This window comes from Hippocampus zosterae, chromosome 9 (assembly GCF_025434085.1).
Source record: "Hippocampus zosterae strain Florida chromosome 9, ASM2543408v3, whole genome shotgun sequence".
NCBI lineage: Eukaryota > Metazoa > Chordata > Actinopteri > Syngnathiformes > Syngnathidae > Hippocampus > Hippocampus zosterae.
In genome coordinates this window covers 21,430,207-21,446,793 of record NC_067459.1, presented here as the reverse complement: position 1 = coordinate 21,446,793, position 16,587 = coordinate 21,430,207, and the positions used below count along the sequence as shown (strand labels likewise).

General features: G+C 44.9%; 4 protein-coding genes across 6 annotated transcripts in view; 1 reads left to right on the top strand and 3 right to left on the bottom strand.

Annotated features, from left to right (window-relative positions):
• ctsa (cathepsin A) overlaps positions 1-16,587 on the bottom strand; it is a 143,125-nt gene that overhangs the window by 120,956 nt on the left and 5,582 nt on the right. The window lies entirely within an intron of this gene.
• On the bottom strand, positions 1,252-3,681 carry arl6ip5a (ADP-ribosylation factor-like 6 interacting protein 5a). Its single transcript, XM_052076137.1, has 3 exons — positions 3,422-3,681; positions 2,114-2,331; positions 1,252-1,819 (listed from the first exon to the last, which is right to left on the bottom strand). The coding sequence occupies exons 1-3, from the start codon at positions 3,598-3,600 to the stop codon at positions 1,644-1,646; spliced, it is 573 nt and encodes a 190-aa protein (XP_051932097.1). The 5' UTR covers positions 3,601-3,681; the 3' UTR covers positions 1,252-1,643.
• On the top strand, positions 3,686-8,558 carry trnt1 (tRNA nucleotidyl transferase, CCA-adding, 1). Its single transcript, XM_052076108.1, has 8 exons — positions 3,686-3,817; positions 4,148-4,277; positions 4,730-4,923; positions 5,169-5,307; positions 5,380-5,506; positions 6,224-6,417; positions 6,507-6,760; positions 7,511-8,558. The coding sequence occupies exons 2-8, from the start codon at positions 4,148-4,150 to the stop codon at positions 7,754-7,756; spliced, it is 1,284 nt and encodes a 427-aa protein (XP_051932068.1). The 5' UTR covers positions 3,686-3,817; the 3' UTR covers positions 7,757-8,558.
• khk (ketohexokinase) lies at positions 11,053-16,168 on the bottom strand. 3 transcript variants are annotated; one of them, XM_052076119.1, is made up of 8 exons: positions 15,937-16,168; positions 14,966-15,082; positions 14,479-14,613; positions 12,381-12,453; positions 12,173-12,319; positions 11,579-11,667; positions 11,346-11,503; positions 11,053-11,248 (listed from the first exon to the last, which is right to left on the bottom strand). In XM_052076119.1, exons 1-8 carry the CDS (start codon positions 16,047-16,049, stop codon positions 11,145-11,147), a joined length of 936 nt encoding a protein of 311 aa, XP_051932079.1. In that variant the 5' UTR covers positions 16,050-16,168; the 3' UTR covers positions 11,053-11,144. The 3 variants fall into 3 exon arrangements, with proteins under 3 accessions (XP_051932079.1, XP_051932077.1, XP_051932078.1); XM_052076117.1 differs by lacking the exon at positions 14,479-14,613 and adding an exon at positions 14,164-14,298 and having other exon boundaries at positions 15,937-16,167; XM_052076118.1 differs by having other exon boundaries at positions 14,479-14,591; positions 15,937-16,094.

Here is a 16,587-nt window from a genome sequence, read left to right as displayed (position 1 = left end):
TTCCATCTTCCGATTGTAAACAGTCCTGCGATTGGACGTGTACGGAAATCCGCCGTTTTATTTCTTAAATTGATCATTTTTTAAATCGTCTAAATCCGTTGAGAAATTTTTAGGGGGGGGTCAGGTACCTTATCGTCGCGTTTTCACGAGCTCTCCGATCAGTCTTTCCATCTTCCGATTGTAAACAGCCCTGCGATTGGACGTGTATGATGTCTTACTTGTTGTGATTGGTCGTCCCGTCCAGGCCACGCCCCTTTCCGCTAATTTTTTTCGATCACTAGCCATTGCTTCTTGGTGGAGCAACCTGGCTTCAACCCTAAGCAGTGACGGTGGTTGTGTTTGACGTCCAGCTGTCTCTGGGCGACCGCCAATTCATACCAACTGCAGGCAAGCGCTGCCGGGCTGTTCCAGCCGATACTCTACGACATAAACAAGGCCTTCTTGTGTGCTCCCCCGCATCTATTATTAATCTCCAGGTGGTACAAGCGAAATATGTCCGAGGATGATTTCACCTAGTTCAAAGCTGGGACTCAACACGCGTCCATTTCATTTACGGCGTACCCCGTTGAGGGTCTGGAGCATCTGTTGACGGTTTGTCTGAAAGCGAGAGTCGCATCGTGCGGTACAATACGCTTCTTGCAACGTTGCGTGGAAGACACCTGTCGGGTGTGCACACGTGCCGTCAGGAACGTGAGCAGCTGTCGTCAAGAGAACAAGCTCCTCCAGTGTGCTGCTTGAGACACAATTTGACTTGAGCTCTTTGCCAGCAAACTGAAGAACTACAATGGCGGGCGGTTGCCGTTCGTACCACCGCTAAGCTAGTCAGATCCGTTCATTTGTTGGTGTGTCTTTCAACTCAAACTTCACCATGTTCAGTTTTGGTCAAAATCAGTTCTCATACGAGGTAAGATTGTTTTTAAATAAATATTCACGTCTTTTTGTACAAACACAACGACCACATGATAGCTGCTTAGGGGACGGGCGCTTGCTGCTCTGACGCTTTGAGATGGATTCTAAGAATTCCCACTCCGATCACTGCTCTGTGGTATAACGTGGAGCAGCCCATCGATTCACGTCAACCGAGCTAATCAGTCACCCGGAGGACCCCGTCAAGATGAAAGAGTCGGGAGAGTGCAGCAGGAACACTGATGGATTTGGCTTCACACCTAAGAACCGTTTGAAGTCTTCACTTTGAAAGATTGGCGCAGTCACGTGACTCGTGAATTCTATTCATCGTGGCTCCAAACAAAAGAAGGTACTCTCTCTTTTTATTGCAAGGAATCTGAGCTTGGCTATTCTCTATTCACATGAGTACTAAGACAAACTGAAAGTGGGGTTACAAATACAGTCTTTGGTGTCTCTTGGCAAGGGCTTGTGTCCCGTGTGCATTTTCTGTGTCTTGGAATAAAGTTTGATATGAGGGGAACGCTGCCGGGGCTGACGTCCACTGAGTGAATAATACAAGACAGATTTGAGATTTAGGGAGTCGTCTAGTAGGAGTGGAATACTCCGTGGGGGTTGCGCACTGTTTGATTCTCTTCACAATACAAGGGAACTCATTGAGGCCGGATTGGATGGATTCATGCGAGTCAGGATCTTTGGCCAACAGATGAACACAAGTGTGTTGCCCTTTTTCAGTCCAGTCACTCCTTCATTTTGGCCTCCAGGAAGTTCTGGATCTTTTGAAAGTTCTCCTCTTGTTGACCAAGCGACTCCAGGAAGATGCCCATTGGAGACCTTTTGAGGCCGGCGCACTCAATTTTATTCTCCAGTTTATTCTTCATGTTGCGGAGGCGAAAAGAAGAATGGGCCAGTATCACTAAAACAAAAGAAGAAAAAAAGAATGCATTCATAGCCTTTTATGTGTTTTTCTCCAATCCCGTGATCTATCTTCCTTTCGCCATCGATACAGCTCACGCGGTGATTCCCAACCCGCTGTGACATGACAAATTTTGAAAATAACCAATTCCACTTAATCATAATAAAAGATTTAATTTTCATTTGGTGGTGTGCAGTGGGATGTTTCTCCCCCTCATTGTCAATTGTGCCTTGCCTCAATAAATGTTGGGAAACACTGATCTAACCAAAACAAAAACGACTGACTGTAACTTACAGGCGAGCGGTAAAGTGATTGCTATCATGAACACCATGACGCTCCCCAGAATGGATATTATCACGTAGCTGGCCACCATGACAGCGATCACAAAAGCTGTGGGCTTGTGCCTTTTGAAGTTCCTGATGGCGCTTCTGTTATCTGCCGCCCACACCGAGCCCAGAAAGACTCCCGAGACCACTGCCGTGGCGGTGAATATTCCCAGAGGGTTCAGCAAACTGCAGGACACATGGACAGGAAGGAGGCTGCTGCTCAGTTCTGTTGGCTGACGAGCGGATTTGGATTTTGGTTACGAGCACAGCCAAGTGGCGAGGTTGAGTCATTACAACAACAAACCGAGAGACGATACACTGCCTGTCGGGAATATTTAATCTTCTGCTAAAATTGCAAAAAGGCTTGAAGAAGATTACAGTTTAAAGGTTACCGTGTCAAAGTTTAAACTTGGTGTTCACAAGTAAAGACGGCAACTGTTGACTCACTGACCGAATATCCAATGATGGACTCTGCTCCAATCCACAGCAACGATGCGGTGGTGGCTGATAAACGTCCCTTCACGAGCACTGTCACCAGCATGACAGACCATTGCTATATTGAGCCAGGCTTTTGCCTCACCAGCGTGGACTTCAGCCAAGGTGGCATGAGGATGACTTTTTATGTCCCGTACAACCCCCCCGCCCCAACACAATATTAAGCACGCCTACAAAATCCAATGATATTCCAAAGAATCTGTGCAATATAGTGCTCTGCTATATTAGATTTCAAGAAAATTATGAAAATTGAGAAATTATGTACGTTTATGGTACTTAAATGTAGCACTGTGCGAAAAGTGGTTATCGTGTCTGGCTCATTGTCAAGACGTCCAGGTTTGAATTCCTGGGAATATTGTGTGCAGATATGGTTGTTCCATAAATGTGCTCCATAAATAATGTTGAGTTGCTGTTACGTGGATGAAATAAAGGATTTATTTATAATAATGACCACAGCTTGAGTCGTGGCATCTGAGAGATATACTGTTACCTTCTGCAAGTAATCCAAGGGACTCACCCCGGCCCCCAAAATGTATTGGTGTCAATCTGAGCATGATTTTTATTTTTCATTTTTAGTCTGATGTAATGGCGTCCAGTCAGCCTAGCTCAATTGTCAGGAAAGTGACGACGGTTAAGAAAATGGATGTAGCTGTCATCACAAAACAAACAAAAAGTTGGCGTGGCATTTAGACTTCCTTGTTGAGAGTTGTACAATTTGATAAACATAGATTCGTGATTCAATCGATTGATTCTACGATCCAGCAGATCGAACGTTACTTACCCGACAATAAGGAAAACAATAACAGACACAGCCAGATAATTAGTTTGATAGTAGAGCAAGTTGCTAATAACTCTGTTATTCCATTTGGCCATATCTTTGGTGTCCGGTTTGGCGAACCTATCCATTCCGGGGAAGAAATCGTCCCACGGTCTTAGCGGGGTCAATTCGACTTTTGCCATTTTTCTCCTCAACGCTTCTATTCTGACAGCAGGGCAACGAAAAATCGTGTAAAGACGCTTATGGTCTTCTCTCGCGAGATTATCGCGCATGCGTGAACTTCACGTAAACCCTCCTATTGGTCAGTGATCACATGATGCAACCAACTTCCTGTTTGATTTCATTCCCGAAATGTGATGCCAAGTACGAACCGCGAGGGACTTCAATTGCTCTCCTCAGGTGACAAGTTTGCTCCAATATGCGCACACATGTCGACGATTTATATTTCTTGAGAGTTTTGATTGAGAACCGTGTGTTTTGTGCGGGCGGCTGCCGAAAGCCGCCTGCCAGCTTGTCTGCACTCCAACGTGCTGTCATTTTGAATTTATATTGCACTTAATTGAACGGTGTTTGTTTTTTCTTCTTTCTACCCACATTCTTGCTGCTGGAGGCTGTAAATTTCCCCAGTGTGGGACAAATAAAGGATATCTTATTTTATTTCTGCTACATCCAGTTGCCTGAAACAAGCCGATCGATCAAACAACACGTTGCGTAATTTTCTCCCCACAGATGTGGAACACAATATTCAGATCTAGTGTGACGAGTAGGACGCGCTTGTATTGGAGGAGTCTTTTCACCATGCAACTAAAGAGCAGCGAGTTTAAGGTTTTGTTCACCGATGGACTGAATGAACTGGCAGGTGAGACGCTGTGAGGATGTGGACCTTTGGCTCGTTTGTCATTTTCAAAGTGGTTGCATGCTAAACTAAATTATTTACCCTGGGGGGAGAACGCATGAAATGGGCTTCCGAACTGCACCAAGATCACTTCCATGGGCTAAAAGTAAAAACGGAGACTCGGATTAATTCTTGGAATTTCGTAAATGAGGGGCAATTACCGCCCTTTCTTTTTCTTCAGTGAAACAAAATAAAAGCTGTGACCCAAGACGTGATTTTCATCACATAAGATCATGAAACTTGTTTAACTCCAGCAATATCCCCATTCAGAGTTTACTCCACCTCTCGCACCGCAGTCGGCTGGGGATCCTCAAATGCTTGCTCTTGACTCTTGCAAGCAATATAACAAATAAATATATGCATGGATTTGCCTGCAAGTACACATATTCTCAATTTTCTGTGTTTGACCTTGTCAGAAACATTTAAAAAGAACCAATATGAGTTGAGGATAGCCGGCGGTGCTGTGCGGGACCTCTTATCTGGAAAGCAGCCCGAAGATGTGGATTTTGCCACCACCGCTACACCTGACCAGATGAAGCAGATGTTCCAAGCTGCGGGCATCAGAATGATCAACAATAAAGGAGAGAAGCATGGGACAATTACCGCAAGAGTAAGCTTTCGCATATATTCACGGATGAAATTATTCATAGCCTGACAAAACTGCAGGTGGGAGGAGCAATCGTTGGTCTATGCACCTACCTTCTGAAATCTCCCGTTTCAAGCTTTTCACGTGTGTCGTCTGCAACACAAACAGGAAGTGGTGTCAATTTAATTTGCCCCGAAGGAGTTAAGCGAATCTCGAAATCTTGGTCATTCCTTCGGAATTCACGTTGTTGGTTTGTGGATCTTATCTAGCTTCACAATGAGAATTTTGAAGTGACTACCCTGCGGGTGGACGTGGAGACAGACGGCCGCCACGCCGAAGTGGAGTTCACCACCGACTGGCAGAAAGATGCTGAGCGAAGAGACCTGACAATCAACTCCATGTTTTTAGGTTGTTGGTCTCTTCATACTTTTGAATGTCAGTTCCACGTCTTGATTTTGTTGACTTGTGTTCCGTCCGTAGGTCTAGATGGCACGTTATACGACTATTTCAAAGGATACGAGGACCTCCAGAGCCGAACGGTCCGGTTTGTTGGCAGTGCAGAACAAAGAATCCAAGAGGACTACTTAAGAATACTGCGTTATTTCAGGTGGGCTGGTTCCCTGTGAATCAGGTCTTTGAAACTAAGGAGAGAAGACGGGTTGTTGTTTTGAAACACTTCTGACACTCAATCGGTCTGAGTGTCAATTTTAATAGGATCGTTGGAGATAGGCACTCAGAAATAACGACAAGACACTTCTGGCTACCAACAATAGGCACTTTATTGGTCCCACACAGAAATGATAACACAGTTCAAACAAGTTGTATGAAGCTAAAGAACTCTTACCATTAGGGTGGAGAGCCAACACCCTCAGCAGAGTGAGCTTCAATACGAGCTGGGCGTCCGTACGCTACCCGCAGCAGACTCTGCAAAAGGAGCATCGCTCCCCTCCTTTTATCCTCTAAAGTGTGTGCATCGGGAGGGGGGAGTGGCCATTCTCACCTCCCCCTACGCCACACTTTGTTTGTTTGTTGTGTAACCAAGTGGCATTCCACGAGAACATCTTGCCTTGTTCCCTCTTTTGCAAACAAGTTTCGACAATTCAGGAACATAGCAAAGCAAACTATGAAGTCGCTTGGGCAAGCAAGTTATGCAGCGAGTTCAAGAGTTTATCTCACTTGCAATCATTTCAAAGCAAGTTCAAGAGTTTATCTCTGAGAAGATATACATTGATTAAAGAAAACATCACAAAATATATTAATATACCAGTTGTGCATACTCGTGATATGTAAAAAGTTCTTTTTGTCTTGTCTGTGTTGTCAACAGATTCTACGGCAAGGTGGCTCTGAAGCCCGATGAGCACGAGCCTCAGACGCTCGAGGCTATTCGAGCCAACAGCAGCGGGCTGGCGGCCATTTCAGGGGAACGCATTTGGGTGGAGCTGAAAAAGATCGTCATCGGCCACCATGCCGCCCAACTGCTGGAGATGATGTACGGCTTGGGGTTGGCCCGTTACATTGGTGAGACCAACTGTTGGCCCGTCGCTCGCGTGACTCCGTCATCTCTGTTTCTTGGTCACTAAGCTTTTACGCCCTTGCGTTTTCCTCAGGTTTACCGTCTGAGGGCAACGTGGATGAGATGAAGCGGGTGTGGCAGAACGCCAAGGGTCACTCTCCCAAAGCCATGACCATCCTAGCGGCTCTCTGCCGCCGCTCAGAGGAGATTGAGAGGATGGACCTGCGACTGAAGGTGTCCAAGGAAGAGAAGACCCTTGCTCTCTTTCTGGTCAAGTACAGACGAGATCTCTGCAAGAACGGCGACCAGCAAGATGGGCTCAAAACCTTCACCGACTTCATCATCGATGTAAGTTTTAGCGTCTTTATCGGTTGTGGCACAAGGAAACGCAAAGACTTGCGCTCGAGTCATTTCGTGTCGCTCAATTTTTGCCACTATTCAGCCCAAAACGTCTTACTTTGACTCCTTCAAAAAAAAAAAACTTCAGCTAGCACTGTAATTAAAGCACAGTCTATGTCAGGGGTGGGCAAACTACGGCCCGCGGCCCAAATCTGGCCCGTTGGTCTTTTTAATCCGGCCCGCCGAAGGTTGGTACACAATTAAGGTTCAATGTCAACGACTGCATTGATTTCATTTGGACTTGTAATGACAGGCATTTCAACGCCAGGTGGCGCAGTTACTTGAAGTTGCAGAGCATAAGGGAGGAAGGGGGAGACGATACGGAAGCCCGCAGTAGCGCCAAGTCAAGCAAATCCCGTTCGATATGACGGAATAATGTACTCTTAAAGTCTGAAAAACGTGCCAAAAAAATGCAAAATACTGCTTTTTAAATCAAGAAATCCAATTAATATGATGTCGAATTTAGTTCACCCTTTTGATCCGGCCCGCCATCATATTTTCTGGTTCTCATGTGGCCCTATGCAAAAAATAATTGCCCGCTCCTGGTTTATGTATACAAGTAAGTGTGATTTTTTGGGTGTGCTGCTTTTGATTGTGGTGGAAAGGTGCACCCTTTGCACGGCTGAAATCTCATTCTGTCTCGCGTATCCCCCCCATCGAGTGCATTTCACTGACGGAATCCTGCCACTGTCTTGACAGAGTCGCGAACTGGATACTCGCATGAAAGTGAGCGAGCTGCTCAAGTACCAGGGTGAGCACAAGCTGCTGGCCGAACTCGGCCAGTGGACCGTCCCTCGCTTCCCCATCAGCGGACACGATCTCCGGAAAATGGGCGTCACCACGGGCAAGGAGATCGGGGCTACTTTACAGAAGCTGCGCGACATCTGGAAGAAAAGTCATTATCAGATGGACAAAGAGGAGCTTCTCAGTTACGTGCAGTCCTGAGGAGCCGATGCACGTCTGCCGAGTCAAGCGTGCGTGTCCTTGACTAGTTTGGACTCTGGCAAATCAAGTCCCCCCCGTGTTGGCACTGCTTGCAGTGATTATGTATTGAGTGGACTCACGCGTATCGTCAACATGACCAGAGACAAGCAGCCCCCACTGATGAATTCACTTTCATTCTAAATGGCACCGTGGAGCAGCTTTTTACATCTGCATAAAATGGGGGAGAATGTGGCCATCGACATGACAGTGCTGGGAGTATGTTAGTGCTGTGGCATTTTGCATATTTCTCTCCCCCTTCAATTTGTGGAATAAGTGCTAAGCACGGGTTATTTTCAATGCTCGAGCATCAATGTCAAGATTTTTTTTTTTTCAGGCCGGGCAAATTTTCCAGGATAGGCTTTACATTCAACACAAGCCAGTATTTAATTGTGCTGGATGTAGTCAGAGCATACAGGTACTCTATAGAGATGCCAATCTGTCAAGTGATGGAAATATTTTTGTTTCACCGCTACATATTATGTCTTTATTTAAGCGTGTAACGTTGTGAGATTTGTCCAAAATGGAAATTGTGGCAGCCTATCAAGACGTGCGGTCACTGCCGTGTTGAATCCGGATGAGTTTGAAGAGTGTTTTTTTTTTTTTTTTTTGAGACGTCGTCTTAAACCGTGCCATCTTTATTTCCACAGAACATATTCCATTGTGTTACACTTAATTTCATCAATCTTGCCAACTGATTCCATGATGAGTATCGATGCCATCAAAGCAAACGTGAACAAATAAACGATTGGCTGACGGCGTCAAAGGTGGTGTTTTATTTTTCAAATTCGGAATCCCACTTGTGTTGGTGCGCAGGGTTTGTGCCAGTGGCTTGCAGCACCATCATCCGAGTCCAAAGATGTCAGCGGTAGAGCGGCTATATCTACTTGATAAAAATGACGTATAGTAAGGCATTTTTGGACAAAATCTTTAGCCGAAAGAAACGACCATGTACGGTGTAAAGTAAGGCGTTTTAGCCGAAAAAAACCACCATATAGTAAGGCGTTTTTAGCCAAAAAAAACGACCATGTAAAGTAAGGCGTTTTTAGCCCCAAAAAATGACCATGTATAGTAAGGCATTTTTGGACATTTTTAGCCGAAAAAAACGACCATGTATAGTAAGGCCTTTTTGCATGAAAAAAAAAACGACCATGTATAGGAAGGCATTTTTGGACATTTTTAGCCGAAAAAACCGACCAGGTATAGTAAGGCGTTTTTAGCCGGAAAAAAAACGACCATGTAAAGTAAGGCGTTTTTAGCCCCAAAAAACGACCATGTATAGTAAGGCGTTTTTAGCCGAAAAAAACGACCATGTATAGTAAGGCCTTTTTGCATGAAAAAAACGACCATGTATAGTAAGGCGTTTTTAGCCGAAAAAAACAACCATGTAAAGTAAGGCTTTTTTATCCCAAAAAAATGACCATGTATAGTAAGGCGTTTTTAGCCGGAAAAAAAATGACCATGTATAGTAAGGCGTTTTTAGCCGAAAAAAACGACCATGTAAAGTAAGGCATTTTTAGCCCAAAAAAACGACCATGTATAGTAAGGCGTTTTTAGCCGGAAAAAACGACCATGTATAGTAAGGCGTTTTTAGCCGAAAAAAAATGACCATGTTTAGTAAGGCGTTTTTAGCCTAAAAAAACGACCATGTATAGTAAGGCGTTTTTAGCCCCAAAAAAACGACCATGTATAGTAAGGCGTTTTTAGCCCCCAAAAACGACCATGTATAGTAAGGCGTTTTTAGCCCCAAAAAAACGACCACGTATAGTAAGGCGTTTTTAGCCGAAAAAAACGACCACTCATAGTAAGGCGTTTTTAGCCGGAAAAAAAACGACCATGTATAGTAAGGCGTTTTTAGCCGAAAAAAACGACCATGTATAGTAAGGCCTTTTTGCATGAAAAAAAACGACCATGTATAGTAAGGCGTTTTTAGCCCCCAAAAAACGACCATGTATAGTAAGGCGTTTTTAGCCGGAAAAAAATGACCATGTATAGTAAGGCGTTTTTAGCCGAAAAAACGTCCATGTATAGTAAGGCGTTTTTAGCCGGAAAAAAAACGACCATGTATAGTAAGGCATTTTTAGCGGAAAAAAACCCCGACCATGTATAGTAAGGCATTTTTAGACGACAAAAATGACCATGTATAGAAAGGCTTTAGCCGAAAAAAAAAACGACCATGTGTAGTAAGGCGTTTTTCGATGAAAAAAACGACCATGTATAGTCAGGCGTTTTTAGCCGAAAAAAATGACCATGTATAGTAAGGCGTTTTTAGCCGAAAAAACGTCCATGTATAGTAAGGCGTTTTTAGCCGGAAAAAAAACGACCATGTATAGTAAGGCATTTTTAGCGGAAAAAAACCCCGACCATGTATAGTAAGGCATTTTTAGACGACAAAAATGACCATGTATAGAAAGGCTTTAGCCGAAAAAAAAAACGACCATGTGTAGTAAGGCGTTTTTCGATGAAAAAAACGACCATGTATAGTCAGGCGTTTTTAGCCGAAAAAAATGACCATGTATAGTAAGGCGTTTTTAGCCGAAAAAACGTCCATGTATAGTAAGGCGTTTTTAGCCGGAAAAAAAACGACCATGTATAGTAAGGTATTTTTAGCGGAAAAAAACCCCGACCATGTATAGTAAGGCATTTTTAGACGAAAAAAATGACCATGTATAGCAAGGCTTTTTTAGCCGAAAAAAAAAAACGACCATGTGTAGTAAGGCATTTTTCGATGAAAAAAACGACCATGTATAGTCAGGCGTTTTTAGCCGAAAAAAATGACCACGTATAGTAAGGTGTTTTTGACGAAAAAAACAAACACGCAAAGTCAGGCGTTTTTAGCCGAAAAAAAATGTATATAGTAAGGCGTTTTTAGATGAAAAAGAAATGACAATTTTTAGCCGAAAAAAAGGACCTTAAAAAGTGAGGCGTTTTTAGCCGAAAAAAAACGACCATGAATAATAGTAAGGCGTTTTTTTATACATGGTCATTTTTTGTCGAGTTTCCTTTTCTTTTGGATGATGGGTTAGGAAATGTAATTACCGGTATTTTTTTAAATCTGATTACTGTAAAAAAAAAGAATTGACAGGTTAATCAATTACTGAACAAGTATTGCTATTACCATCAGTTACAGCCGTACTCAGATTTTTTTTAGGAATCAGCCTGGACCTGGATGGTTGCCAAGGCTAACCTCCACACCCCCAACCCCTCACACACATGCACACACACTGGTCACATCTTAGCATCAACACACCAACAACGCCTTCAAGGTTTTCCAGCACTTTATTGATCCACGACATGATCGGTTCATCATCACCAATCAATGATGCGACCGTGCCAGTATAACGTTGGTTTGTTACATCTGCGTCAGCTTGTCTGCGATGCCATCGTAACCGTGGAAACCACACTTGGCACCCGCCACCCTGCAGCCGAATGTCAACGCGTCCTGCAGTCGGCAACCTGCCCCGTGGCCAGATCGTTTGTCAGCGGCCGTGTTCCACCCGGAAATGCTTTTTCTGACGGCTCGTGTACACGTGTACACGCGTGCGCGTCTCACCGTTAGCAAGCTTGTGGATGACGGCGGCATTGAACGTGTCTCCGGCTCCCAGCGTGTCCAGCAGGCGCTCGGGCGGGAAGGCGTCGGAATGGAGCAGCGTTCCGTCGGCGTCCACGGCGTCCGCTCCTTTCTCGGCCCAAGGGCAGATCATGACGGCGCTGAAAGATCACAAACACAATGTGTGTTGTGTGTGTGTGTGTGTGTGTGTGCGTGCGGGTTGTGTGGAGACCAACCCCGCTCTGAGGCGACCTCGGAGTCCCTGGAGAGCGCTTTGAGGCGTGTGAAAGTCCAGGTGGCGAGCCACATCTTTGCTCACAAATACCTGGCACACACAGAAACCGCAAAAAAAGGTTTGCAGACAGAGAACAGACCTTTCCCCGAGATGCCCTGCGATTCTCAAAAAGGAATTGAATTTGATATCATTGTTTTCGAGAAAAAAAAATGACTTTTTTTTTTCATCTTGGAAACAAAGATACAACCTTGCTCCCCAAAATTAATTGAAGCGGTTTGGAGCCATTCCTTCCCCAAAATGGGTTTGCAGCAAAGCACTTCAATTTTTTTTAACCTCTTGTTATTACTTTCATCTGAAAAATAGATTATTAATTAAAAAAAAATTCTTGTGAATAAAAAATGATTTCTGCCCCACTGATTTTTTTCTTTTTTTAGGTGCAACCAACCAATTTTCTACTTTAAATTATTTGTAAATTTTTGCCCCAATTTTTTAAAAATCTTGCGCTATAAATATCCCCCCCGCCCCCTACAAACATGAAACATTTGCAATACAGTACACGTATTGCAAATGTGTGGAGTAGTTTTGTGCGACTAACCACGTCAGCATGCGGGAAGAGCTGATAAAGCTTCTCTCTGGGCTTCTCGATCTCCACGGAGACGACTATCCGGTGTTGCGGCGGCGACGCGGCGTTGTATCGCGCCACCTCGGCCATCATCTTCAGCTGTTCGTCTGCGTTGCGCCCCTGCGGGAGGCATGGGGAGCGATCGCGGCCTGCTTTGGATGACTGCGCCCGCTGGGCTCACCTCCCAGTGGATCCACTTGAAGGTGCTCAGGTCCACTGCGCTGAAGTCTTCAAACGTCACGTCTGGAATGTTGCTGCACAAATTCCATTGTCGGCATGATTATTATTGTTCACAACAATCAACATCATCATGATGGCGGGAAGAAATTGAGTGGACACCCGCAGATTTGCGGTACCTGTTTCCTCGTGGATTTTATTCTGCCTTGCTTATGTTTTGGGGGTGCGTGGTATGTTGTCACAGTTCAATTTTTTTTTCAATTGATGCGCAATGCTTTAACGTTTGGCTTATCTGGATTTTTTTTCATGTTTTTGTAAATGTATCAATTCTAACAAAATTTCAACCTTCAGTTAGTTGCGGACAAAAATTTGAAAAGTTTTTTTTTTAGAGGGTTGTTTTCAGGAGAAAACAAAATGCAGAAAAAATGGGGTCAAACCTTTTCAATTTCAATGCCTGCGAGTTAGGCCGGCGAATAGCAGGTGTCCACAACTCAATCATGCAATTCATCAGGAAACATTACATTGCGACTTTTTTTCATTTTGGTATAACATTTCTTTAGTGCAAAATCACTTTGGTAAAGATCTCAAATTGTTGGACGATTTCGTCATTTCAATTAAATGTACAAAAAAAGACTCCCATGCAATTAATAAAGTGACCCAGGGCAAATGAAAGAAAACGGTGATTCTTCACTTTTGCTATACTAAGATCTACGAAGCTAATCTAAAGTAAGCTAGGCGCCAAAAAAAGACTCTCAGAAATTGCTTCGATTGCATCTCTCATCGCGTCAAAACAGGAACTTAACATGTTACAACAGGAAATTTAGCACAGAGATGACCCTGCGGCAATGTGTCGTCCGTGGGGAGATTTACTTTGGCGCCCCCCTGCGTCGACGATTTACATTACACTTACAAGAGATCACTTCTTTACACCGCCTTTAAAAGTCTCAAATGACAAATGGAACACTTTCTTCATTTGGCGAGTCTTTGGTTCCGGTCAAACGAATCATGCTGTTGGGAAACACGCCAAAAGGGACCACAGGTTTCCTTTTGCATTTGTGACCTCGGATGACAAAAGCGCTAGCGTGACGCAAAGCTAACCGCTACTCCTGCCGAGTGGAGCGTGACGTAATGACATCACTTCCGCTGTGACAGTTACAGCGCGGGCTCTGCGGTGGGTCACGTGACTTTTCATTAGACCGTCATACTCAAAACCAGTCGGAGAGCCAAAACAAAAAGTTCGTCACCAGACGGGCGGAGCTTAAAACAACGTGACGATTGATACAAAAAACAAGCCAGTGAAAAGCAATTTATCATTTAGTATCAATGGGTCAAAAAGTGATTGGAAAGTAATGGAAATAAATTAATCAATTAAAAGCGATTGATGAAGAGACACCAAGTGTAACTGGATCAATGGAAAGAATCATTCAAAGAGAAGGAAAGTCATTGATTGAATGAAGAAAATTCATCAAATGAAAGCAATCGGTGGAAATGGATCGATGCCAATAAGAGCTAAACTTATGGCAAAATGATTGATGGAAATTAATCAACGGAAAAAAAGGATGAAAATCCGTCGATGAAACGTCACTCGTTTATTATCCGTTGACGAATGGCAATTGTTCGACAGGAAGGGATCAATTAGAAGGAACGGAAAACATTCGATAAAAAGTGATGGAAAGAAAGCGATCTTGCGGGTTGCCGAGTGGCGTCCGCCACGGTTGGCATGCGAAAAGGCTTGGGTCGCGAGACGACTGCCTCCGTTGGATTGATCGCCGCCTGAGCGGTCTTACGTGTCGGCCAGCAGGACGGTGCGAGAAGCGCTGGACGGACAAACCACACAACATGCGCTGGGAGTTTGGCCCGTCGTCTGCCACGCCAGCCGCGAAATGTCGATGGACCGACGCGAGAAGTCGTCAACGATGAAACTGACACACACGCACACACACACACACACAGGAAATTCATCCATCGCCCCTCCAAAATAAAAGCAAAAGAACCTGGCAGCCAACGCGGCTGATGGGAGAGGAGCCAGATGGTCTTCGCGACGATGTCCTGAAACAAAGATTGAGGCGCACGCGAGCGAGCGCTTAAACCCACGCACACACCTGTTCATGTGCAGGATGGTGCGACTTCCTGTGGCGGCGCTGCTGATGACGAGCGACGTCGGTGTGACACAGGCGGCGCGCTCAAGTGGCGAATGCACTTCCACCTGGAACCTCTGAAAATCCTCCAAAATAAAACTACAAACAGGAAACTGCTTCATGCTTTCTCTGTCCTACAAAACGAAAGAGACCTGAAGAGAACACCACTGTCTGTGCCCGAGTATCTGTGTGTATGAGAGCGAAAGAGAATGAATGCGTGCATGTGCGTGTGTGTGTGTGTGCGCGCACAAGTGTAAACGACTGCATGTCTGTGGCTCGAGAGGGGAGATAAACAGATTGTGTGTGTTTGTATATCTGTGTTTTTTATTTGATCAAAGGTTCGAGCTTGTGTGTGTTTGTATGTGTGTGTGTGTGCGTGTGTGTGTGTGTCCGTGTGCATTAGTCTGCATGTAAGAATGTAAGTGTGTGTCTGTGTGTGTGGTTGTGTTACCTGGCCACAGGTCCGGCACAAAGTGATCCCATGAATGCGCACGGCGATCCCAGAAGTGCTAAAACTGTACACGAATTGGACGCGTTGCCGCCTCGCTGCCATCGCTGTGACACACACCTGTCATGCACACGCAAACACACACACGCACACGCACACACACACGCGCACACACACACACACACACACCAATACCAAACGTTTCAAATAAATCCCCGAAAGGTCATGTCTGAAATTATTTTTTCTCTAATTCGATTTGTCTTAAAAGCACTCTCGTTTTTATGTTTTTGTTTTGCCTCCTAAAAAAAATGTTTATTCACTTTTACGTTCCCTGGCCCGGTAGTCCAGTGGTTAGCACGTCGGCTTCACAGTGCAGAGGTACCGGGTTCGATTCCAGCTCCGGCCTATCTGTGTGGAGTTTGCATGTTCTCCCCGGGCCTGCGTGGGTTTTCTCCGGGTGCTCCGGTTTCCTCCCACATTCCAAAAACATGCGTGGCAGGCTTATTGGACGCTTTAAATTGTCCCTAGGTGTGAGTGTGAGTGTGAATGGTTGTTCGTTTCTGTGTGCCCTGCGATTGGCTGGCAACCGATTCAGGGTGTCCCCCGCCTACTGCCTGAAGACAGCTGGGATAGGCTCCAGCACCCCCTGCGACCCTAGTGAGGATCAAGCGGCTCGGAAGATGAATGAATGAATGAACGATTTGTCTTGAAAGCACTCTCGTTTTTATGTTTTTGTTTTGCCTCCTAAAAAAATGTTTATTCACTCTTAAGTTCCCTTCATTTGGATTAGCTCGAATCAACCTTAACTTCCCACCTAACGTGGACATATGTGTCCAATTCTATAAACAGATGACGTGGACATGCGTGTCCAGTTCTATAAACAGATAAACAGATGTGCAACTATCCATGCCAACATCTGGTTGCATGGTTAATACCATTGGCATTGGTATTCGGCTGCCGGCATTTCGGCTCACCTGCTGTCCGAATCTTCTTGGGGAAATGCGTCCACCACGCTGATGATGTCCAGACACACTAGGCCGACACACAGAATCTTCTTGGACTTGTGGTGCTCTCCCTGACCCTCCATCTCGCTTTCCAGCCTTCGTCCTGTTTGCTTAGCTTTGCTTTGCTCAACTGTTTTGGTGGACTTTACTCTTGCTCGCTCGCCTGCCTGCTTGACGTCACCACGAGTCTTTTTGTACTTCGCTCCGTTTACTGTGCTGTCGTCCCGCCAAACTGTGGCCGCTGGCGCCCCCTGCCGCTCGCCATTACGACTCACACGCGATGAATACCGGCCAAAACAACTTAGCTTCTTCTTCAATATTCAAAATAATTTTGAACATTCGTGGCTTGAGATACACGTGTGTACTTTGGACCCCCCATCACTAGTTTCCTTGGACTATAAGTGGATAGCGCGATTGCGCTCTCAGGCTTGTTTTCCAACAGAAAAGACACAGAAGAGCAAGAAAGCACACTACATTAAGTACAGCACAGTCACAAGGCAGATTCATATTGTGCTTTTCTAGACAGTCGTGACAATTACAGTACCACCATTGGACGATATGAACAAATATATCGTAATTGATTTTTTTCCCCTAAATTGGATTCTTATTTCTCTCCTGATA